Genomic DNA, 23,840 nt, shown 5'->3' with positions numbered 1-23,840 from the left:
GGCAGAGCATTACAGAAACATCACAGCATGCTGGACACAACAACAAAAATGACAGGGTCAGGAAACGGGAGTCTGTTTTTATTACCTCAACACAAGGCGGTTCAGGTCTGAGCTTACTTTGACAATATATTATTTTTGGATATGGATGATAAGACCCAACCAAATGTACCTCACGTTTGGTTTTTTTTTTTTTAAATCTGACCATTACATGAAGTTCAACTCAGCTGCGATGACACCAGGCCAGAACGTAGTTGATATTCTGTCTAAACTAAACAGGCTGCCTAGAAGAATTAAAGGAATAACAAACATGTTGTTTAGTGTTGCACTCGTTTTATTGATCAGTGGTTAAAAAGTCATCCAGATCTCGAGGCCCAGGTGCCGTTTTTTTTTTTTTAGATCCGTTTTGTGCAGTTTGATCAGAAAAGAATTCAGAAATAAAACCAACACGTGAACCAGTTTCCTGGTCCACTTTTTTTTTTTTGCAATCAATTTAAAAACAAAATACAATTTATCATGTACCATATAAAAGAATCAGATTTGAGCAACGCTGAGAAGTGCATTAAAGTGGAACTTTACCGACTGCATTTTTAAAGGATGCCGTCCTTGTGGTGTGAACCTCCGATGATTAACTTTTTACAGTACTCTTTGTTAAAGGGAAGGAAAACTTTTTACAGCTGTTTTTGGCATCTATCTGAAGAACATTGCAAAGCAGTGAAGCACAGCACATACATAAATAAGACAGCAATGTTACTTCTGCATAATTATATTGCAGATGAGTAATTAAAGTCTGATGTGCAGTACTTAAATCTAAACTTAATTAATCTATTTATTATCCAAGAACAGGTCTAGATGTTTTACACATGAACAATAAGAGGATCCAAGGCCATCCGCTCACCTAGTGACAACTATATGGATTGAATAAGACTTTAGTGACCGTTTTGTTCATTGCTTTGTTTTTTTTTGAAAGAAAAGAAGAAATGTAGCAAGTTTGAAAAAAGGAAAAATAAAGTTTAAAAACCTGCAATGGATTAAGAAATTTGCTATACATTTTTATTTACATCTGAGCTGCCAAAAAGTATAAAAGTATCAATATTCACAAGAGACTATACAATTATCCTTAATCAGTATGTCCAAAAACTCCTGCTTTTGTTTGCCCAAAATGTAAAAAGAAGTATTCACCCAGTGTTTTAAAAAAGATATAGAACAAATATATAATACATGTAAGAAGGTTTGACCACATTAAAAAGACTTCAAATAGTGCAACTACCTAATGTATATCCTTAAAAGCCATTTAAAAAAAAAAAAAAAAAAAAATTTAAAATATATTTTAAAAGGGAGCATCTCTGTGCAGATAATTGCTGTGGACATTTCATAAAAAGAGGAAGGCACTGCAGCCCTGGTAGACTGAGCAGGTTTCACACAGGGCTGGAGGTGGAGTCGGGTTACGGGCGTCCCAGGGTTCAATCAGCAGAGGGGTAGGCCACACCGGGGTTTGTAGGTAAAAGAAAAAAACAAAAAAAGAATAGGGGCTGCGGGGGTTGTGGGACAACACGGCGAGACACAGGAGGTAAAAAAAAAAAAAAAAACATTTCTGAGGTAAAAGGTCAGACAGACGTGGTCACTCTGTCTGCAGCTTTATTGACCTCGTTTTTGTTGGAGTCCAGGCCTTTGGCGGCGTTCAGGTCGTTGCGCAGGTTCTCGACTGCTTTCTTCATGGTTTTTAGCTCGCCGGGGTGAGGCGTGGCCCGCCGCAGCAGTGTTCCCTGCGTGAAGGAAACCCATTCAAATTAATGGTGCATGTCTGTTTTTAGCGGCCAGTTTAGAAGAGATCAATTAGAGGAGAAGAGAAATAAATCGCAGATCATTCACGAGTAACAACATATAACGGAGAAACCTTATGTAAAATGTGCTTGTTGGCAACGAGTTACAGTTTAATAGTGGAGGGGGGGGGGGTTCATTACAGAATATCGTGAGCCTTTATCTTTTCACGGTGGCTTTTCATATTCCCTCTGCCGTTTGTCATGTGGCGCCGTCAAGCTTTGCCGTTCTCACCTTGTCGTCATCCTCGTCCTCATCATCATCTAGGAAGTGAATGGCACTGATTCTGTTCACGGCTTTGTTGTCCCACGTGTCATCGACCATGTCATTCACCAGGCTCTCCAGGGCTCCACAGCGGGCCAGATTATCGGAGCCTGGGGGTGGAAATATTTCGGCAGATTAAAATCTATACGGTTGTTATGGTTGCTTCTCCTCAATCTGCCGACTCAAGAAATGAAAGCTGTCACATAACCCAGCGCTAATAAGAGAGAGCCAGAAACTGCCAGATCACAGTTTCAAATCCCAGCTTAGTCACAGGCTTACAGCAACCCAATCTTCCCTGCCCCCAAACTCAGCCTCACTCGCCTGACCTCCAGCAGCTTCATATCTGCATCTCTCCCATAAGATAAAGACAGCACGTCACAAAACAAACCAATGAACGTTTCTTTTCTTTTTTCATGGAGAAACAAACAGCTTTTCAAAATGCAAAATGTAGTGGCAAGCAGGTAACAAGCATTTTGGAGTAAAAAAAAAAAAAAAATACTCCGCAGGTCTGTGAATGACATGGGGGGGGAGAACGACAATTAACAGTTGTATCGGGCAGAGATGGAGCCGTGCCTCAGACGCATCTCTATACCCAGTGGGTGAGCCTTTAATGGCAGCAGGCCAGCCACCGCTAAGCCTCTTTAGCTGTCCAATCCAGCGCGCATCTGAAAAACATAACCAAGGAGGGCCTCAAGGGACGCGAGAGGGCCTGATCTGGTGTAGGCGCCGTGATCCCGCACAGGACCTCATAATCGACAGCCACTGCAGTAGAGGATCAGAGGGAGCAGGACACACTGTGCTTCCCCGAGCAGATCATGTGATAATGTCATCAAAACCGCAGGGCAACGAGTCGTCGGGAGACGACGCAGGAGGCGACGAGGGGCGTTTCCTCAAATGTCGAGCGTTGGCACCCTTTCACTGCAGGAGAAGCCCCGTCACACGAGGAGACGGAGACACCGATCTACTCGCGTGCGCATACAAATAGTCATTTCAACCAACCGGGCTGGCGTGAGAGTGATGTCTAGATACAGCTACTGCCCCCCTGAGGACACAAAGGACTTATCTCAGATGATTATCTCAGGCTCCCACTTGGAAAAAAAAAAAACCAACAACAACAACTTACCTTTATTGTCCGATTCATACGGCTGTTGAGGCAGCAGCACGCAGGTGAGCACCTTCTCGCTTGAGTCGGGATCCTCGTCGGTCTGAAAGGTGAGGAGTGGCTGCGACTGGTTCTCTGACAACCACAAGGCCTTCAGTCGCAGCGTGGTCAGCGACATCGGTAGGTGCTTGAGCCTGAACACGAACAGGAATATAAATCACTGCGCACCGGATACCTGCTGCTGCTTCTCATTTTCCAAAGCATGCAACACGGTGCTGTGTGTACAGTCTGGATTAGTAAACGTGTCACGTTCAGACGAGGCGCTTGGCCCGTTGTTTTGTCTGTGCGGAGGAGTTGTTTTTTTTTGGAACGCTACGCCGTAGGTTGATATTCTGGAAATGTTGTACATCATTAGTCATACTTCTAAAGACCAATGCACATCAAATGTCAGTCAGTCTTTCTGCGTTTTAGCCGCATCATTGCTCAGATCCTGCAGGCGCTGTCTTAAATCCATGCTAAAAAGAAATCTGCCATTAAGAAAACCACTTAGGAGGGCAGTAGGCTATCCGCCAACGTAGACATTCTTGTGCATGTTAGTTGAATAAAGTACTGACGTAATAAGGTTGAATAAAATACTGCTCCGATAAAGTTATAATGAAGTTTAAATAAGTGCTTTTGTAAAGACCCGTGTTTGCACTACATTGTACTTGTATATATTGCAGCGAAGCAATTTGTCTGTTCAATTTTTTTATTTTTTATTGTTACATATTTATACTTTTTGGGTTTTATCTTTTATTTTGCGCACAGTGGGAGAAACAATATTTCAATCTCTCTGTGCGTCTTGTACATATGGTGGGTTGACATTAAAGTTGACTTTGAAATGATTAAAAACAGAACCACCGGTGCTTTTCTTTTGAAGCACTCGGCTTGTCTCAGGCTGGAAGTGTTGATGTAGTTGTTGCAGTTAACGAAGGGTTAAACTGTTACCGCTGATCAAAAGTAAAAGGACGTATTCACTGAGCGGGAAACAGGAAATGCCCGGCCACAAACTAATGGGCTTTTTAGTTCACAGGCCGATGCCATCAACCTAACCGGCAAGCTCTTGGGCTAATGGTTAGCTAAAAGCTTTTATTTATCTAGAAGATTTATTATTGTTAATTATTATTTATTCAATTCAAAAACTTAAATATCAATTCAGGAATCAGCACATCGATTTTAAGAGATAAACAAACTCCAACACTTGTGTGAATTGATTTTTTTTTTTTTTTTTTTTTTCACCGAGGGATCAACATTGTCATAATATCAGGATGATCTTGAGGCCTCAGAAAGTCAAAAACAAGTACCTTATCAAGTGTCTTTAAACCACAATAAAAACCCATTTTCATCTCGTTTCAGAATCCGGTTCACATTTTGTTGCCAATTGCCGTGTTGTGGAACATTTCCCTGATAAGCTGGCGTTTTTCTACGCCGGCTGCTTGAACGTACCGGTTCCCGGAGACATCGAGCACGTGCAGTTCTGTGGCTTGCGACAGCTCCGACGGTATCCTCGTCAGTCGGTTCTCTCGTACGCAGAAAACATTCAGGCCGCTGCAGCCCCCGATCTGAGTAACAGGAGACAACGTGGTTCACACGAGTCGCAGTGCACGAGTGCGGTGAGGCGTAAAGACACGTAGGTCACACACAAACACTTGTGTATTTTTGCTTCGTGCTCCGTTTCTTACTTCTCTTGATACCATCGTAGATGCTGTCTCGATGCGTGTGCGTGTGTGTGTGTGTGTGTGTGTGTGTGTGTGTGTGTGTGTGTGTGTGTGTGTGTGTGTGTGTGTGTGTGTGTGTGTGTGTGTGTGTGTGTGTGTGTGTGTGTATGCGTGCGTGCGCGTGTGCGTCGAAATAAAAAAAAATAGAAAACGGAGTTGATCTGTTGTCGGCATTTAGGCACTTTGTCCCAGAATTGGTGATGTTGATGGCAGACCAAAGACATGTCAATGGGATGTGGCAGAGGGACAATTAGCAACAATTAGGTCTAGTAGCCAGACAAAACAAAGACACGATGGGCCGGCTGAACACACCGATGTGCAACGGGAGTATTGTTGGATTCGTCACGCATAGGGGTGCAGGATAAACTCATCGGTCACACAAGTAAATGTGTTTATAGTAAACAAAACGGTTCAAATTCATGACCGTGCCTTTTTCCATGCGAGTACAGAGAGAATTCAATCAGGAAAAAATGTGTTACGGTTAACTTATCAACAATCAATACGATCTATAAAACTGTGCCAATGGTCAAGTAACTCAGCAACGCCAGAATCAATACTTGGGCCGTGGTTACACTGTGACTGCTAGAGATGTCATGCAATGATGAGTGATAGCATGGATTCATGATGCAGGCCAAGTGTGTTGAACTGTTATTTTTCTCCGAACACTGAAGGCTTTGCATCATTAAGACACAGGACCATTGTAGAGGGTTTAAAGAAGCCTTTCAGATGAAGCTTTAAACCAGGCGCGCTTTCACTTCAACAGACGAGAGGCTAGAAAAGAACGTCACACACAAACACAATGGACACACTCGGACGGCGCTGAGCAAACCAGAAGACTGAGCAGTGCAAATGAAGTGACAGCACGGCGAGCAAGAGGACCGTCGAGCCACACGTGAATGAACTTTATGTTTTAACTCAACTCTTATCACGTTAAAACGTTCAATTACAATAATGGCCGTCTGATTTAAGAGCATTACAGCGACGCACTGAGAACAGGTTCAATTTAACAGCAGAAAAATTCACATTTAAAAATGATTTTCAATTCAATTCAATGGCGTTTAAGACCTGAAGATGTAAAACATGTCTGTGCGCCACCTACGAGCAAAGACAGTAAAAGCTTCTGCAATTTTGACACTTGCGCCACTTGAAGGCAGAAAGTGTTCCAGGTGGTGAAAGCGTCACTGTTTGGTTTATTGTATCTTTTCATTTGAGGGTTGTGGTTGTTGTTGTTGTTTTTTTTCTTTAATCAGAAACTTCACTTTCTCTGCACACTTTAAACTTTTAGTGGAGCGATGTAGATTATGAAAAGCTTACCTCCTTCGGTAACGACATTAACTGGTTTCTGTCACAGTTGAAGTTGGACAGTCGCTTCAACTTCCCAACACTCCGAGGCAACCTCTGCAACAGTAAAAGATAAAAAAAATATATAAAAAATGAGCGAGAACATCAGCATGAGCATGCTTTGACTATGAAAGTATCAAAGTTTATTACCCAATAAATACAGTTGAAAAAAAAACCCAAACAGACCTGCAGCTGGTTTTCTGTGAGGACAAGTTCAGTGAGACTTTCACAGTTTCCGATGCTCTCTGGAAGATACGTTAGCTGGTTCTGATCGGCTTTCAATATAGAAAGTTTCCGTAGTTTTCCTGCAGAGAAAGAAAATATATGATTCAACACCATATATACATATATATATATATATATATATATATATATATATATATATATATATATATATATATATATATATATATATATATATATATATATAAATATTACAAATATTGAGGCACTTACAGTGACAATGTGCAAAATCTACATATTTATCCGTGTTTTCACTGTGATCGCAATATACGCAGAGAGAACTAAGCGACTAGATAAGACTGTCAAAATATATATATATAGTAAGTAAGTGAGTGAGTAATCACGCTAATAAAGAGCGGGAAGAATTCCCAAGCGTACCGATGCTTTCTGGTAGACCATCGATGGAGTTCTGAGACACCAGCAGGTCAGTGAGCGCCGCCAGGCTTCCTAACTCCTCTGGAAGTCGCTCCAGTTTGTTTTCTGATACATCCAGACACAGCAGGCTTTTCATACTTCCCATTTCCTGAGGTTTAGAGCAAAGAGTCGTGGTAAACAAACTGAGGTTTACAACACCACAGCAGCAAACACAGGAAAGAGAAAGAAAGGACAGAAAAGTCTCGTAGCCATTTACCATTTTTAATCTGGGACTTCGGCTACTCCGATAGTATTAACATGACTTAACACAATAATATTTAAAGGGATCACTGCACTAAATTTATAGTCACCTGACACATTTGTAACTTTTTTTTTTTTTTTTTAATGTTTTGACTGTTTAATATGATATCAAGACAAAACTGCACTTTCCAAGATTAGTATTAGTAAACAGTGATACTATTAATGGAGATGATAGCAGAATCTCAAACAAAGACATAAATTGAATGATCATCTTACAGCAGGTATTTCAGCCAAGTGGTTTCCATCCAGCCATAAGTCCTTTAAACTGACGAGACAGCCTATTGACTCGGGCTGTGTGGGAGTTGTAAGAGAGAGAGCCGGGAAAATATAGAAGAAAGAGACGAAGCAGAAGAAATATCAGTCAATTGCTTCTGATAATGAATTAAATTCAAATTCATGGTGACTTCCTCTACAAGTTTTAGACAATGCTTGCTTTCTCCCGTGAGGTATTGCACCTGTAGTGCTGCTTTTTGGCATCGCACTAATTTGTTAAATGTAAATGAATAGATTTAAAATAGAATTTTATTATGGTATCAAATGCATAACCTTCTGAGCGTTGATGCATCTGTTCAACATTACTCTGCCAGATTTATGAAATAAATATAATATATAACTGTGCCAACATTTTGATATCAAATATGATATCAAAACTCTTGACAACATCAAACAGACTAAATTAAGTACATTAAATATACACACAAAGTAGGAATAAATAATAAATGAAATAATACTTGATTGACTCATTCCCTGGCAGCCCGAATTTGCTTGATCTGTCTGTAAATCATTCCCCTTCAGAGTTAAACCACCCTCACGCAAGATTACAACTTAAAACCAAAGCTCAAAACAGATGGCCATCCTCCCATCTGCGTGATAAGAGGTGAAAGCTGTTCTCGAGGGATCCTAATCTACTTGGACACGACAAGAAAAAGGAAATGAGAAAAAGTTTTCTCCTACTCATTTTGGACACCACGCGGCATTCTTAAATAATAATAAATATAATAAATAAGCAACAGTAAAGAAAATAATAACTCACCAAACTGTAAAGTTCATTATTGCCTAGGTCAAGTTCCTCAAGTCTGTGGAGCAGAGATAGTGACCTGTGGAAGGCAGATGTAAGACTCATTAAAATACAGTCAAAATGCTGTATGTTCGATTACTTACAACCTTAATTGGACTGTTGGCTGCTGCTTAAAATTTCCAATAAAAAAAAAAAAAATTAAATAAAATTTTTAAAAAAAAGTAAGTAATACACACATATCCACAAAAACAGCTCAACTGGTTGAGTACTTACTCTGGTAGGAATGTCAGCACATTTTCTCTGAGTTCTAGCGATACCAAATTGGACAGGCTGCAACGGCATGAAAAAAAGAAAAGATGATTATACATTTATCTGATTGTTTCTAAAACAAAGATGTTTTTTTTGTTGTTGTTTTTTTCAGAAAGCTGAATATGGCCGCAGAAGGTCCACTTGCGATCAGATATCTGAGAACAGGAAGTACTTTGGAGGTGTGTCTGTCTTATCGTGGCTGTAAAATTGCGGCAACATAAACAATCGCCGCATATTTCACATGAAGAGCCAAATGTCTATATGGCCGTCGGAGACCAAAGTACGGAGTTATCTTCTCGCAGCGATGCTTTGGTACGCCTTGTACGTGTACCCAAATTAATACAGAATCTTACGACAACAGCCAGCTAGTACAGTACAAAGTCTTATCTAGTTGAACAGAACCCAGACTATTTAGTTCAGACTACGAGAGACGGCCTGAGGGGTCAACATCTTTTAAAACATGCCTCCGATCTAAATACCAAGCCAACATACATTATAAGTCAATTAGCTAAACTCCTTAATGGGGAAAAATTTGACAAAGAATTATATTTTTTGTTGTGTGTGTGAAGTTTCTGGATGATTAAAAAAACTTCAGAGCGGCACTGCAGTCTCCATTCATAATGTGAGCAAACGAACGTTGCCCGTGCAGACTAAGCCAAGGAGCTTAACAGAATCAATCTAGGTATGTTTGAGCTGCCTCTTAATTTCGTCTATATGAAATCTCTCTTGAATGACAGGCTGAAACACGACTGCTACTTTCCATTCATCTTGCTCTCTGCCCGTGTTTTGCTTTCATCACAGCAGGTCACTGAGCCAGAGATTAAAAAGGCAGACCAGATCTTCCCAATTCCAGTATCTGCTTGTCTGACATGCGGCTTCAGTGATCGGCGAAATGATGCAACGCGATGCATCGAGCGTCTGGAGGTTTCTTGTCGGACAACCCTTCCATCTCGGAAGATAAACCGCTGACGTCGCTTAACCTCAGACAGTTATCTTATCTACTTCTAAAAACCCATGGCGTTTCGCCCCGACTGTGTTATGGTTTTTATTACCACCTTTCCCTTGACAGAGAGCAGGCCTCAAGTCGTCGTGCTACACAGGATAAATATGGGACATGTGTGGTGGGACGTGCCGTAACCATGAGGCAACGAGAGGGAAGAGAGGGAAGCCTGAGAGACTGGGTGCACTTTCAAAATCATGGAAATCGGTTATATGCACAGGTCACCGCAGTCTGTGATCAGTTTGGTCAACAACGTGAGGAAAAGCCAACTGGAACAGGATTTTTCTAAAACAAGTCTTCTTAGGAAGACACTCAAATGAACTCTGTGTATGAAAATCACAGTGTTGCTAACAAGCACAATGTTTGCAAGCAGGCACAACACAAAGCAGAAATCTTATTAAAGTCATTTCTGATGCAACATTCAATTCAAAGCAACCAAGTTAAATTAAATCTTCTCTGACTGGTTTCATGGATTTTAGGATTGGCTTAAATGTTGAACTGAAGTCTTTGAGAAGAAAATTTAACGTGATGCTGAATCATTTAAAACAAATGAAATAACTATATTACAGTTTTAGCACATGACATTAAGGATCCTTGTTAACGCGAGTTTATTTGTAGAGCGTTTCAACTACAAGGCAATTTAAAGTGCTGCATATAAAACATAAAATGCTTCAAAACAAAATGTAAAAGCAGCAGATACAGATTCAAAAGCCTTAAATAGACAATAAAACATCTACGTGATGCCTTGTGTCTTATTGTGTCTATCATTAGAGCAAATGCTTTACGTTGTATCACCACATTAACATCAAGACAAAACAGTCCATCTAAAAGTGGCTCAGTATGATTTTAAAGTTTACAGTTCTGGCTTTTGACCTTTGAAATTTGACACGGTAAGACTCTCACCCACCATCCATGCACGTGTTATGTATGTAAAAATGAAAAAAATGAAAAAGCCTGACCAAGAAGTAAAATGCAACCATGGCACAAAAAAATAACTCCTGAGAAAACGAGTCAAAAATGTAAACGCTCTGAATTTTTCACACATCCAAAATCATTGTATCCCTTTAAATCCCCCCCTGTGAGGGTTTAAAGTCACTTTACCCGTTGAATTCCAACCCTCTACTAAAAAAACAACATCTCCTGTGGACACTTTGACCTTAAAGCACATAGTTGTGTTATTAAATTCAATTACAACTGAAGTCAACAATAAAAAAAAAAAAGAGACCTCCATAGGAATAAGAATGTTGGCAGACATGCCTCTCACTACTCTGGATTATGTGCCATCTCGCAACAAGCCTTTTGCCTTTCATGAACGAGGCAATGCAGCCGAGCAGAGGACGGTGACCGATATGTCTGTGAACAGTAATCCGTTTGGTATGTCGTGCCTGATGCAACGAGATGGAGGAGATTTTGTTAAGAAACCAGGGAAAAGGACACAATGCAAGCGAGAAATGCGAGCACGGACGGCGCTTACTGCTCAGCGTTCGTTCAGCGGAAGCAACACTAATTATCTGGATTGTGAAATTGTTGTTGGCAGGGGCGCTGCCATAATGCATGTTAATTGGCTGTGTAGGAGGACTTATGTTCACTGGCTTAAAAAAAAGCAAAAAAAAAAAAAAACACCATCAATTGTCAACCCGGCCACTTTGCCAGCAGACAGAGTCACTCGCGCAGAGAAGTGCCACTCTAAAGGAATGTTTTGAGCTCAGTGCATTTCATAGGGAAACTGTGGCTGCTCATGCTCTAGTGCTTTGGTCGAGCAAAGTAAAAGATAGATGTCACATCATGGAGGCTGGTATTAAACTCGCAGAAATGTGTGCTTTTTGTTATGTTAATTATCGCACGGTTTTCCGACTTGGAAAAGATTTAGGGGCGTCCTAAACACAAGGTTTTGTGTTTACTGTTACCATGGTAACAGTCATTTCAGGGTGAATACTACAATATATATTTATTTTTTTTGCCTCCGCTATGAAAGGGCGAGGAGACGTTCTACTGGCAGAAAACTGTGTTTACTTACTTTCCGATGTTATCTGGAAGAACTTGCAATGAAATATCGTTGATGGAGAGGCATGTTAGACTCTGCAGGTCTGGAAAGCTTTCAGGTAATCTGCAGGAATAAGACAGAGGCCACGATGTCAGATGCAAAAAGTGTTTACAGAGAATAATTGAATGCAAATGTTTGAAATCTTTCAACCAGTATTTTTGACATCAACGCTGCAGATGAATTTTGAACCAGCATTTTATAACAGGAGAGAAAAGAGGACTTTGATCAGATGCCCGTGTTGCTACAAAGTTGATAAATTGATATATTTTGTCTCCGTGTCTGTTGCCATTCGTCCTTTCCCTCTGCCGCGCCTGTATAAAAAACTAACTATTGGATATTAGGCTGGGATTATATTTTTAAAGGCTCCTGGACAGTTTGCATTTTTTTTTTTCTGAGATGAAAACAATCTCCTCCAAAAATGCACCTGCTTCATAAACAGTCCATGATATTAGCAGCATCTAAAATAAGCTATTTGTAAATGGATCCATCATCCTTTTAGTCAGACAATTTATCTACTTGTTTTTGCTTTTAAAAACAAAGGTCCTCTTCAACATTTCAGGTTGGCCAGATGGGACTATTTATATTCTACTTTATGGTCACACCGTTCCACAGCGGCAACAACAGCACGATACTTCCTGCATCACTTGAGCTTATATCCATTTCTGGGGGGCAGCCGTTGCACTTGTAATTGCCTCTGAGCACCCTACTGCTTCTCTGTATTTCTATCCGAGACATTATTCAGAATCAATGTAAGCCAGAGATCTTATTGAATTCCTAATTTACAAATACTTAAAATCAGAAAGGCTTCATGTATTTAAGAAGCAGGCTCTCTCAGCAAATCATAATAACTGACTGGCCATCACCTGCACCCTTGTGCTGTATGTGCACCCAGGCACACTCCCCTGGCTTCATTATGGAGCTGCATGTCAACTAAAACCCGCTAATAAATACAGATTCCACCTCTGAAATTCAATCTGGAACCTGCCATCAAGTCCAAGCTCATTTAATAAAATTATACATAACTAAATCATTGTTAATGTTTTCTAATATAGTCATGGTAGTTTTTTAAACACAAATTGGCTTCAATTATAGGTTAGGTTAGGTTAGGTTAGGTAGTTACTTTATTAATCTCCGAGGGGAATTTTTTTTATAAAATGCTTATTTGCCATCCAAATTTCATATGCGAATATACCGGCAACTTACATGGCTAAAGAATACTAACTGGGCCCAATGCATTCATGACAACAAAATGACATTACATTTCTGTGAACCCCGAGCTGTAACTCGACCTTTACTATTAAACTGTTAAAGCAGGACTGACGTAAGAGTGGAAAATTGGGTTACTACTGTGGAAAAAGTGTGTTGTGTGTGCCAGTGTGTGTCTGTGTAAGCTTGTGTGCACTTTAAATGTATCGAGCACCAATGCTTTTGTAATACTAGTCAGTGTTGCCTTTAAACTGCAAAGCAATGTGGTTTTGCGCCTGCTGAGGTGCAAATGAGACTTGATCTCACCCACACAATGAAAAGCATGCGATGCACAATCTGCAATCTGTCAAGTGTAGAAATGTTCCTCGTGGCGAGCGTAACAGCAGAGGAGCTTAAAACACACAATGTACATGAAATATAAATTCCTTTTCACAAGAAAGACCAACTTAATCTCATACTTTTTACATTACGTTACATGGGAAGATCAATAACTACAAAATGCATGGCTTTAGCTAAACCTTTAGAAGAGACATATTAAAAGTAATAAATACGGTGGCAGGTTCTAAACCAACACTCTGTCAGCTGATTACCTTGTTAATGGATTTCCACTGAAATCTGCCACTTGGAGGGCTTTGCAGTGCGAAATGGTCTCTGGGATTTCCATAATATCTACAGAAGAAAAACAATGTTAAGACACTTCTTAATGACTCAACATTTGTCTTAAAGCATGTGCTAACTTCCAAAAAAAATTAATAGTATACAATACAGCAGCGATGAAATAATGAAATAAATAACATGTTAAAGACGGTAGCTCTGAGTGTACATGATAAACAACAACAGGGCACGACAATAAAGGCAAATCTAGTGTAGGATAAACCTGGTTTACTATTCAATACATTATCCAGACCTCATTCTTACAATGCATTTCAGTTTGGACCAAAACAAGATGTACTGCTGTGGGGGAGAGGGGGGGGGGTTATTGGTTCACATTCAGACATCGGTTTCACATTCACCGCTGTGAACAGCTCTGGGAGATTGAGGCTAATTCAAAGCACGCTTTGGTTTAATGCTTGTTAGTGGCAACAGCTTCACTAATGAGGAGTAAATCTGTCAAAGCGAATCATTTGCTGACTTTGGCGCTGCTGCTCAACTGTACATATATGTTCGAACAGTTATAAATAAAACACGTAGAAGCACAGTTGTGGTAATGTTGTAGTTCACTTTTGTGCTATACTGCTGTTTTCCCCTCTTACCATTTCGAGAGACATCAAGCTCTACCAGCTGCATAAAGTTGGCTATTTCTGGTGGCAGTCTCTGGATCTCATTGTCACTCAGGCCAAGTTTTCTAAGTTTCACCAGCTGGAAAAATGGCTGAAAAGTAAAGAAAAATGTACATTCAGTAAACAGCTTCAAAGAGTATCAAATTTGAACAGTGGCTCTTTGACAACACTTGGTACATCCTGGACTGAATGCAGAGTTACGTCGACTTGATCAACAAAAGTGGACCATGCCAGAAAAATATTGTTTACCGGATGCACCAACATATTCTCAGATTTTTTTTTATCAGCTAATCAGTTTAAATTAAAGTAGCTTTCAGATGGCTGGAGGATTTGACTGAGAGCAAAAGAAGGAAAAAGGCTTTTAGTCCACACGGCTTTTTAGCATTACAATACGAGTACGATGAGAAAGGCCAGTCAGCGAGCTCAACATGCCGGATTTTATTACTGTTCCATCTTGTCTTAAAAGATAATAATAAGACGGCCGTCAACATGAGTCTTTCGGTTCGCTTTGGCCGAATAAGATTCTTAATTTCAAAACTCATTCAGTAGTCATAAATATGTTATATTCAAGAATCACTGTCTGGCAAAATCCCCATAAGAAAATTTTTGATAAATAGAAGGGTTTTTTTCCTCTAAAGTCTCAGTCTAAGTCGTCCTTGTAACCTCTCCACTCTGTTGTTCTGACTGTGTGACTGGATGCCAGGTCAAAAAAGAAAAGATGCAGATCGTACTCTTATTGAAAATGCAAAAGCAATTCTCACAAGCAGATACTTGACTTCCGTAACAAAAGCAGGCAGGTCCTTGTCCGTGTGGCGGTAACGCAGCAAGCAGTACTGCTTCAGGTTCTCTTCATGGTTTGGCATGAACAGGAAAAACTTATGAACGTCCCCTCTGGGCTTTGGATTTTCTAAGCTTTGCTAGTGACAAAGGTAGGTAGGTGTGTGTGTGTGTGTGTGTGTGTGTGTGTGTGTGTGTGTGTGTGTGTGTGTGTGTGTGTGTGTGTGTGTGTGTGTGTGTGTGTGTGTGTGTGTGTGTGTGTGTGTGTGTGTGTGTGTGTGTGTGTGCGTGGGGGGGGGGGGCGTCGTCCATGAATGCAGTGGCAAAAAACACAATGTGTCCCTTTTATTATTAAATCAATCAGTCAGCTAGATGTTAAATATCTTCTGTACTCCTCTGAGCTGGACATACACTTTGTTCCAAACACATATCTTTACCAAAATACCAAAACAAACAAACTATTGCTGTGCACACACCTGTCGCACTTGTTCCTGTTGCAACTTTTTTTTACTACCTCATGTCGGATACTTCGCACATTTTGGGAGGCTTTCAAAATTTGTAGGTGAACACTTCAATCATCCAGAATGTGAGATAGTGTTGTAAACTGAAAGAAGATTGCATTTTGGAAACTAGAGAGTTTTCCAGGTCCCTGTGGTTTCCAATTTCTTAATATATAACACTACTAACTTCAAACTACAGAACCTGTTGTATGTGTTCTGGGTGTTTAATGCGAGTAAGCAAGATAAAAGGTTATAAAAGCGGCAATCATAGGCAGCACAAAATGCCCCGACACTGAGCTGACAAATCACCAGCAGATCTGATCTTTGTTAGTGTCATTATCAGTAGACCATATACAGATCTTATTTTAATAATGCGTGCACAATGAATAAGGCCCCAGGGGTCTAAAAGTCAAACTCCACCCTGTTACAAAACACCGCACAAGTCTTAAAGACAATTCAAACAGCCTCTAATCCATCATCTCATGGAGCAAACAAACCTGTATGGTAATGTTTGACTGAGCTTTTGCATCCTAACCACCTTAATTACACTTTCACATTTCAAAAGGAAAAACATTAGAGGGTGCAGCCTCTGTGCACCGAGCCATTCACCGTCATTAGTGAGCAGACGTCTGTCTCTGTGGTATTATTGGCTACACTTGTTTACGTCCAGAAAACTAACATTAAGTGAGCAAATACATTTTTACGGCCGATTATGGCGGTGTGTTCATAACCCTCAGACTTCCTACTTGAACTACGCCACTCCTTTATGCCACAGCGATCACAGTCGGAAGCACGAACAGGTTCAGCGTCGAGGATTCAAAACGATCGGCTCAAGAGAAAACAAAGGCAGTTTCATTCATATGCTTCCGTCTGCTGATGACAATCAAAACAATTAGAGGAGAATCAATGAGCAATACATAACTCTATTATGACCCGTTTGGTTGCAAAAGCGCGGCAGGTTTTGTGAGCCCTGCATCGACATACTGACAGCAAACCTGTTCTTCCCGTTCGAGTCAGTCGGCACCGCGCCCCAAACAATCAGTCGAGTAAAACCAAAACAGGCCGAGTCGAGAACACATTAACCAGATTTGGAGTCTCAGGTGAATGTTTGGATCCTCAGTTTCACCTTCTGCACTGTTTTCTAGATCAAAAGCAGCTGCCTGGAGGTGTTTCGTGGGAAGTGAGCAGACAGAACACATTCATGTGATTAGCTTGTAAATAGTTTGTTTACTTTGTTTAGTTTAGTTTAACCTTTGTGTTTTGTTTTGTTTTTTTCTAATAAATAAAAACTACCAGTCAGCAAAACCTCATGTTGATTGCCCGACCGCAACCTTAAAAGGTATAGGGCATGTACAAGACATCAGTGTACAATGTTTATGGAGTCTAATTCAAGATTCACTCTAAGGTTACATATATAGTGATATATATAAGATGAAGTTAAAAAGGTCTCAGCCCCGGGTCAGAGACTCTTTATGGCAGTGCTTCTAGTAGATCACATGAGTTAGTCAGTCAGTTTGACCCTCAGCTTCCTGCTCTCTTTACCACTTCACACAGGTCGCTAACCCTGCAGCTTCCTGTCGCTAACCGGATGCTGTTTCTTCTCTTCCTCACCACCATCAGTGTGTGTAATCTCTGGAAGGTCTGAATAAACCCTCCAAAAAGTTACTGAGGCCTGATCTGCAGCTGTAAGTAATTGAGCGTAGTGTTTAGTTCTGGCAGGCCACGAAGTCAAGCTCGGCTCTCTTGATAGCTCAACAACTGTTCCAGAGACCGGCCCACGTCAGCTGACGCTCAGCTGATTCCCCCGCGATGCTTTTCATTGGCAAACCTCAAACAGGGCGCCTTATTTAAAGCTGCTCAGCCTTGCCTACTCTTCCTGCTTCCTCTGCCAGCCGCTCTGTCACCCACCACCGCCCCGGCTCCTCCGTACACCGTGTCCGATTTTAATCAATGTCATTTCTGTTGTCATTGATGCCCGCTCTGTTCTGCTGGGTTCCTGCTGCTGCCCTCCCTGCTCTAATCCTCCATGTAGGCACGTGGAAGAACGGGGAGTTGTGCTCTCCCCGTCTCAGGCTTTCCACGTCAGCATGTGGAACGGCAGCGAGCTCCCAGAACGGAGCCATACCGCCAAATGTAAAATTACCGCTTATGGAGTAAAAGCTCTCTTTGACAAAAGTGGTCCTGACTGAAGTTTTTTTTTTTTTTTTTAATTATTATTATTATTATTACTGATGAATATGCAGATTATTTTCATATATCATTCATTTGTTTTATATAGATGGCATATTTGATGAGCTGAAACCAATCAATATGTTCTTGAAATGATCTAAATTAGCTGATTATCAAAATTAAAAAGCAATTTTCAGTCAGCTGAAAAATTGGTTCACAAAAGGATCGTTTCAACTCCAGACTGAAAACCATTTTTGTTTTGCCAAAGATTGGTTCGAAAAAAGAAGAAAATATAGTCGTTTTACGGCTGCAGCTAACAAATACCTTCATTATTGATTAACCTGCTCGGTTAACAAACATGTTCAAATATTCACTCAAGGTGATGTTTGACATTTTGCTGGAGAAATGAAACAATCCATTGATTTAAAAATTGCTGCTGATTAATATTCTTCTCTACTAACTAATCAATTAATTATGGTAATTCTAAATAATTATAACCTACATTAATAAAGACTTTGCCGATTTAAGACTTCTGACTAACATACACACATACACACACACACAATCAAAGACTAATGTACCTGCACTAATATCATTTTTTAAATAACAGTCACACAGCACATGCTGCTGCTGCCACTATCGTTCTCTCCAAAGTTTCTGGCATACTTTAGCATTTATTTCATTGTATTGCGTTTATCTAGTTGTCTTGCTTTTATTTGTCTTCCTTTCATTCATTGTGTTATTGAACTTCGGAGAGAAGCCGAACAGAGTTTCATTGTACCTGCGTATAATGACACTGATGGTAATTATGATTGTGATTTTAAGACAGCTGGACCCGGATGAAGAAACAATCATTCAAAGCTGTTTGACAGTCAGTCTTACAGTTTCTACTGGAGCTGGGAACAGTAGAAACTGCATTCATTTTTTAAACTGGTTGAACTGGCAAGAGTATTTGGAGTCAGCCAACTAGTCATGCATTCCTATTGTTCTTTTAAGGTTCGTTTCTTCGAGTGCTGTTTAGAAACAAGAGACCGGGCCTGGCTGTTGGACGCACTCATACCGACCAGTGCGTCACATCTCGACTTGGTCAGCAGATTTTTCTTTGGCAAACTATTGAAACTATCTGCTCAAATTCAACGTGTCTCATCTTGTTGCAGTAAAAACACACCTTTGCCATTTCATCTTGCCATTAAAACTGCCTTGTGCATGTTTTTATCTGTCTGCTGCTGCAAATGATTGACTTGAAATATGTTACTGTGTCCAGGCTTTGTTACGTCACCTGTCAATACAATAATAAAGCCAGCGGTATATTCAGCTAGCCACCTCTGAAGTAAATGTGATGTGGCCGCGTAGTGAGCACTGAAGTGGACTGATATAAAAGTTGATCCAGTTGGACGTTTCTTGGGTTCACTCAGCAAGCATTGATGACATTAGTGACATGCCAAAGAGCACAATAAACGGTTCCTCTCGTCGGCATGCAAACAATCCACCCCTCTATCGTCTAAACATGCTCAGGATCATTTGTGAAGTGAATACAGAGATGCTTATGCTGTCACGTGGTTGTGTGTTTTGTCACACTGAGAGTACACCTGCTAATCACATCCATGGAGGGTGCAGACGACAGAAAGAGGCCTTCGTTTAATGCTCTGTGTATTAGTTTATGCTTTTATTGGTCTGTACTTCCACAATTCGGGTCATTGATTTCTCATGACTTCCTTAAAAATACATAGGCAGAAGGTACAAATGCTCGAGCGAGACACACAACAAAACACATAATGCTGGCTTTGTTTTCAGTCAGAATACCTGTTCCAGTGCTTTTCTTCAGTGGACAAAGTAAAGCAGTGTGACAGCCACGGAAGGTTCCATCACATTTCTATGGGCCTGACGAGCCCAAAATTATCCTTTCAGCTGTCTTTTTCTTGCCTCAGTGCTCTTCTGTAAACTGTAGACCAAATCACTGTATGTTCTGGTTAGATAACACACACAAAATCAAAGACTAGTTGGGAGGATTGAACGTGTTCAGCTTTTCTTAAACTTAGACACATGCAAATGCAAGAAAGAAACGTTGCAAAGACTCAGAATAGTCCTTAAATCCAATCAGCTTTATCATCTGACCCACCATGACTTCAGTTCTATGAGGTCAGGATGGTCTCTCAAGTAGATTAAGCCTCATTCCTAAATCTGTCCACTTGTCAGCAACAGCTGTAAACCCAATAAATTACTAAATGGACTCCTTGCTTTTGAAGGTTTCAGGGAGAATACCAAACACAATTTTTCAGGCTTAAAATACACTCGTCAGAGCTGAGCTGAGAGCACCGGCCTACTGCAACCAAACCAGTTTTGCTGGAAAACTCCAAAGAGAATATCCCACAAAAACCACAAAGCCAGTAGTCATTGTGGCAGCTCCAGGCGATACAAATGTCGGAAGGACACCACAGGTCTTTAGTTTCAGACACGGACACAGAGGAATCCTAAATGAACCGTTCGCACTCATGGGAAATAACATGCAAATCCTTTGAGTAGTATCCCACTTAATCCAGAGCGCCAGGGTCACATGTAAGAAGACTGGGATTGTGTATCCCCACTTCACCAGGCCTGCCAGTAATTCACACGGAGCAGCCTGCAGTCCTCCTACATGGTTTCTATTAAACCAAAATAGAACCTCTGCGATGGAGTACTTCAATTTGAGTGTTTCAGAATGTGTGTGAAGAGTTATAGTCACTGGGATTGTGGGATACCTCATGGTCATAAAAACACGGTTTGCTTTGTAGTCTTGAAGTTTCGAAACAATTCGGTTGTGACTGACTTGAAGAAAAATAAATTGTGTGTACATGAATACAAGCCTAAAGTGGATAGATGGTGCTGAGTAATTATGTCATTAAATATGCAGGCACTTTGTAAAGTACAAAACATTTGAGCCATTAATTAAGCACACATCTCGACTGGTTACAGCTTCTCAAATGTGCACCTTTTGCTCCCATTTCTTAGAAACAATTAAATGTCGTTGGGTTTTGAACCGTTGACAAGTTGTTGAAGGCGTCACATTGGGCTCTGGAGAATTGTGATTTCACCCTTCTGACATTTATGTACTGAATGCCTTCAGGATGCTGGATCGGGATCGGGGGCAGATGGGGCATCTGCCATAATATGACCGATCCACAATAAATTGTATTTTTTTGGGTGCTAATTTCATTGTAAAATTCACTGTTTCTTTTAGACATGGCAGCCAGTCAACTCAGTTTGTATACGAGGCCTTATTTTACCTTGCATTAAAAAAATATTCTGATAAATTCGATGTAGATTCTAATCTCGGAAACAAAAGCAATCACATTACATCACTCTGTGGCTCAGCATCGGCAGGTATGCCGAGTTGAGGTATCCGACTTGGACATCTCTAAAATGAAAAACGATCGGGACACATTAATTGAAAATGCAACCTCTATTGACAACAGAGTCAGAGGAGACTTTAGGTCATATTACGTCAGATATTTACGATGATGATCCATTTTTTTTATGTTGGCATTTTTACGTTTAATTACAAACCACACTATTAAAACCGACTTGTTTGAATTTTTGGCCACACTACGGATGCTATTTCTCTTTTTCACATCAGTCATCTACACTGTGAAATAATCGCTTCTTAAGAGCAAGAAATCGGTACAGCATGGATTATGGTGTTTTGTGTGGCAATCCTGTTTCAATGCAGCGATACCAACTGTTGACATTTTATTGTATTAATAAATTTGTCAGGTGCATGCAACCTTTGTGGTAGTATTTTATGACCGTGTTGATCAATAGGTCTGCTTCACTGTCCCATTTTGTTGCAATAAAAATAACACAAGTAAGATTAACTGACTTTATTACTTTATTTTATCAGACAAAGCAGATGCAGATAAAGTTTTATTTTGGCACATCATTTGCAGTTAAAAAAAAAAAAAAAAAAGGTAGTAAACCGCAATATGCTGTAAATTATTGCAAATAAGTAAGTTGCAAATTGTTTTAAATCACAATATTATCACACTGTTATTTAAATACTGTGATAACACAGTATCTGCTGTCTCTGGTGGGTCCCCACCTCTCGTCTTTATTCGGTAAATTGTCACACACGTGACTTGCGAGTTTGCCTAGGGTTTCATAAACACAAAGGGTTTGGGGGTATTTCTGACCCGGGCACCTGTCCAAACGGGTTTGACACGAGGCAGGGCTTTGCAGCATAGGTCATGAAATGTTTGTGTCACCCGACACTCACGTTCATGATGGAAATCTCGACTCCGGCCGCCGAACACTTTTCAGTGAACCTGTGGTGCGAGGTGTCGTTGAGGGGAAATGTCCACCCTCCGGATTGCCTGCCTGAACTGCCTCGCTGATCTTGCGTAATTACGGTCGCCGGGTCCCGCCGGACTCTCACGGGATCAGCTCAGCTCTGTCAGAAACACTTTAACTGCGTGCGTGCGTGCGTGCGTGTGTGTGTGTGTGTGTGTGACCCTGCCGGGTTAAAAAAAAAAAGAAGGAGTTGAGCGGAAGCTGTCGGCTGCTTACCTTGGGCAGGTCTCGGAGTTGGTTGGCATCCAGCAGCAGCTCCTCCAAACTCCGTCCGTAGCGATAAATCTCATCGGGCACATAGAGCAGGGAGCAGTGGCGTTTATCGATCATCTCAACATGACGGTTGCACCGCCACAGGGGTATACAGTGAAACATCACGGGGGAGGTAGAGACAAAATCTCGTACCCGTGTGCGATAAACAAACAGCGGCCAGGAGCAGCAGCGGCAGCAGGAGGAGGAGGTGGTGGAGGAGGAGGAGGAGGTGGAGGAGGAGTGCAACAGATTGCTTACGGCAGGACAGTCCTGGGCGAAATTCACCGTCTAACACAAACAAGGCGGAAACTCGCGGTCAAGTAAACAACCGAGACTCCCGTTGTAAACAAGTCGCGGTGGGTAACGTTACCGAGCTGGCGTCTGTCGGGTCGCGACGAACATGGGAATCACTCTCCGTCCGTCGTTGTCTCAGTTTGTAGTTTGTAGGCACCTGTTTGTTTTTTCTGTCTCTCTCTCTCTCTCTGGTTCCTCGTTTCCCGTCGACCCCCGTCGCTTTTAAAAGCCCTCTTCTGAGCGTTTCAAACACAGGCTACATCTCCGTGTAGAAGAGGGTGGCATGCTCGGGAGCTTTTCTTTCCCGTCTCGTCCTGGAGTTAATTTCCTCTCCCGTTCAGTTTCTGACCCGGAACATTCACTCCCTCATTCCGATCCTACGTCATCGTTCCCGGCTGCTCCTCCCTCCCCGCGATCCCTCCTCTGGATGGTCCCGTCCCGCAAGGGCCGCCATGATGGGGCACAGAGGACTGGCGGAAGCCCAGGGGGGACAGTGTGTGTGTGTGTGTGTGTGTGTGTGTGTGTGTGTGTGTGTGTGTGTGTGTGGTGGTGGGGGGGGGGACGTAACAAAATTATACCCAATGTTTGAACAATTTATCTACAAATTAGAAGTATTTGGACTGTACTTGTAGTGAATATACTAGTAGTCCCACTTGTGCTTATTTATTTCACCCTTAATTTCACAGAAAAATAATGCATGATTTTTTTTTTTTTTTTTTGGTACAGCTTTAATTAATTGCTACTGCATACGCTAAAGATTTTATATCAAAGATATCATCAGAATTCATAATATAATGCCTTATCCTACTGTATGTTATATATAGTTGATATTAGCGCCATCTCAAGTCATCATCAAAAGGATGCTTACACAGTATTGTACCAGGGGTGGGGGGGGGGGGGAATCAATATAGCATCAAATCACAATATCTTGTGTGGCAATATTGTGTTGATACACAGACATCAAGTACTGATATTTTATTATATAAATAAATTTGTGCATGTAACATTAATGGCAGGTTTTTATCACAGTGATAATCTTGTCTGCTTCACAATCTCAATTGGCTGCAATAAAAAGGACTGAAGTGAGATGAACAGACTGAAAACATAAAACAAATGTTGACAAAGGTTTCCTTTGGGGACATCATTTTCAGTTGACAAAAGGTAATAAATTGCAGCATATCACAATAGACATTATACTAAACATATTGAAATATTTAAAATCACAATGATATTGCATATTGACTCAATTATTAGTAATAAAATGGCATGTTTCCCACCCCCAATACAAATATTTATATGGAAATACTATTTTTATATAAATAGTGTAAAATAAAAAGTAAAACCAGTGTCTAAAATCTTGAAGCATAAAACAAAATAATTTCACTCTACTGTTAACAGTGTTGAAGGGCAGCGTACGTACAACACCTTGGTCTCAATAGCACACCGGCGACCAAAGTGTTTTGTTTAT

The 23,840-nt window shown here is 40.8% G+C and overlaps 1 protein-coding gene across 2 annotated transcripts; it reads right to left on the bottom strand.

Moving 5' to 3' along the window:
- Window positions 1–175: 175 nt before the first annotated feature.
- Window positions 176–22,773, bottom strand: lrrc1 (leucine rich repeat containing 1). Of its 2 annotated transcripts, XM_069714003.1 has the most exons (15): window positions 22,449–22,773; window positions 22,043–22,366; window positions 14,031–14,148; window positions 13,368–13,446; window positions 11,545–11,634; window positions 8,492–8,548; window positions 8,234–8,297; window positions 7,417–7,491; window positions 6,904–7,048; window positions 6,469–6,587; window positions 6,256–6,339; window positions 4,670–4,785; window positions 3,206–3,378; window positions 2,053–2,192; window positions 176–1,763 (listed from the first exon to the last, which is right to left on the bottom strand). In XM_069714003.1, exons 2-15 carry the CDS (start codon window positions 22,199–22,201, stop codon window positions 1,605–1,607), a joined length of 1,578 nt encoding a protein of 525 aa, XP_069570104.1. In that variant the 5' UTR covers window positions 22,202–22,366; window positions 22,449–22,773; the 3' UTR covers window positions 176–1,604. The 2 variants fall into 2 exon arrangements, with proteins under 2 accessions (XP_069570104.1, XP_069570105.1); XM_069714004.1 differs by lacking the exons at window positions 22,043–22,366; window positions 22,449–22,773 and adding an exon at window positions 19,307–19,493.
- Between the last annotated feature and the right edge of the window lie 1,067 nt (window positions 22,774–23,840).

This window comes from Brachyistius frenatus, unplaced genomic scaffold, assembly GCF_029030835.1.
Source record: "Brachyistius frenatus isolate BFR_SWC_R1_liver_20210118 unplaced genomic scaffold, ASM2903083v1 Contig_124, whole genome shotgun sequence".
Classification (NCBI taxonomy): Eukaryota; Metazoa; Chordata; class Actinopteri; family Embiotocidae; genus Brachyistius; species Brachyistius frenatus.
This window is presented reverse-complemented; position numbering and strand designations above follow the sequence as displayed.

What these genes read in the sequence shown, in the direction of transcription:
- lrrc1 (XM_069714003.1), bottom strand. Translation starts at nt 22,201, where the DNA reads ATGTTTCACTGTATACCCCTGTGGCGGTGCAACCGTCATGTTGAGATG. An exon ending in GTGCTGACATTCCTACCAGA is followed by an intron (nt 8,298 to 8,491) that starts GTAAGTACTCAA and finishes TGCCTTCCACAG; the next exon opens with GTCACTATCTCTGCTCCACA. An exon ending in CTCGATGTCTCCGGGAACCG is followed by an intron (nt 3,379 to 4,669) that starts GTACGTTCAAGC and finishes GTTCGTGTTCAG; the next exon opens with GCTCAAGCACCTACCGATGT.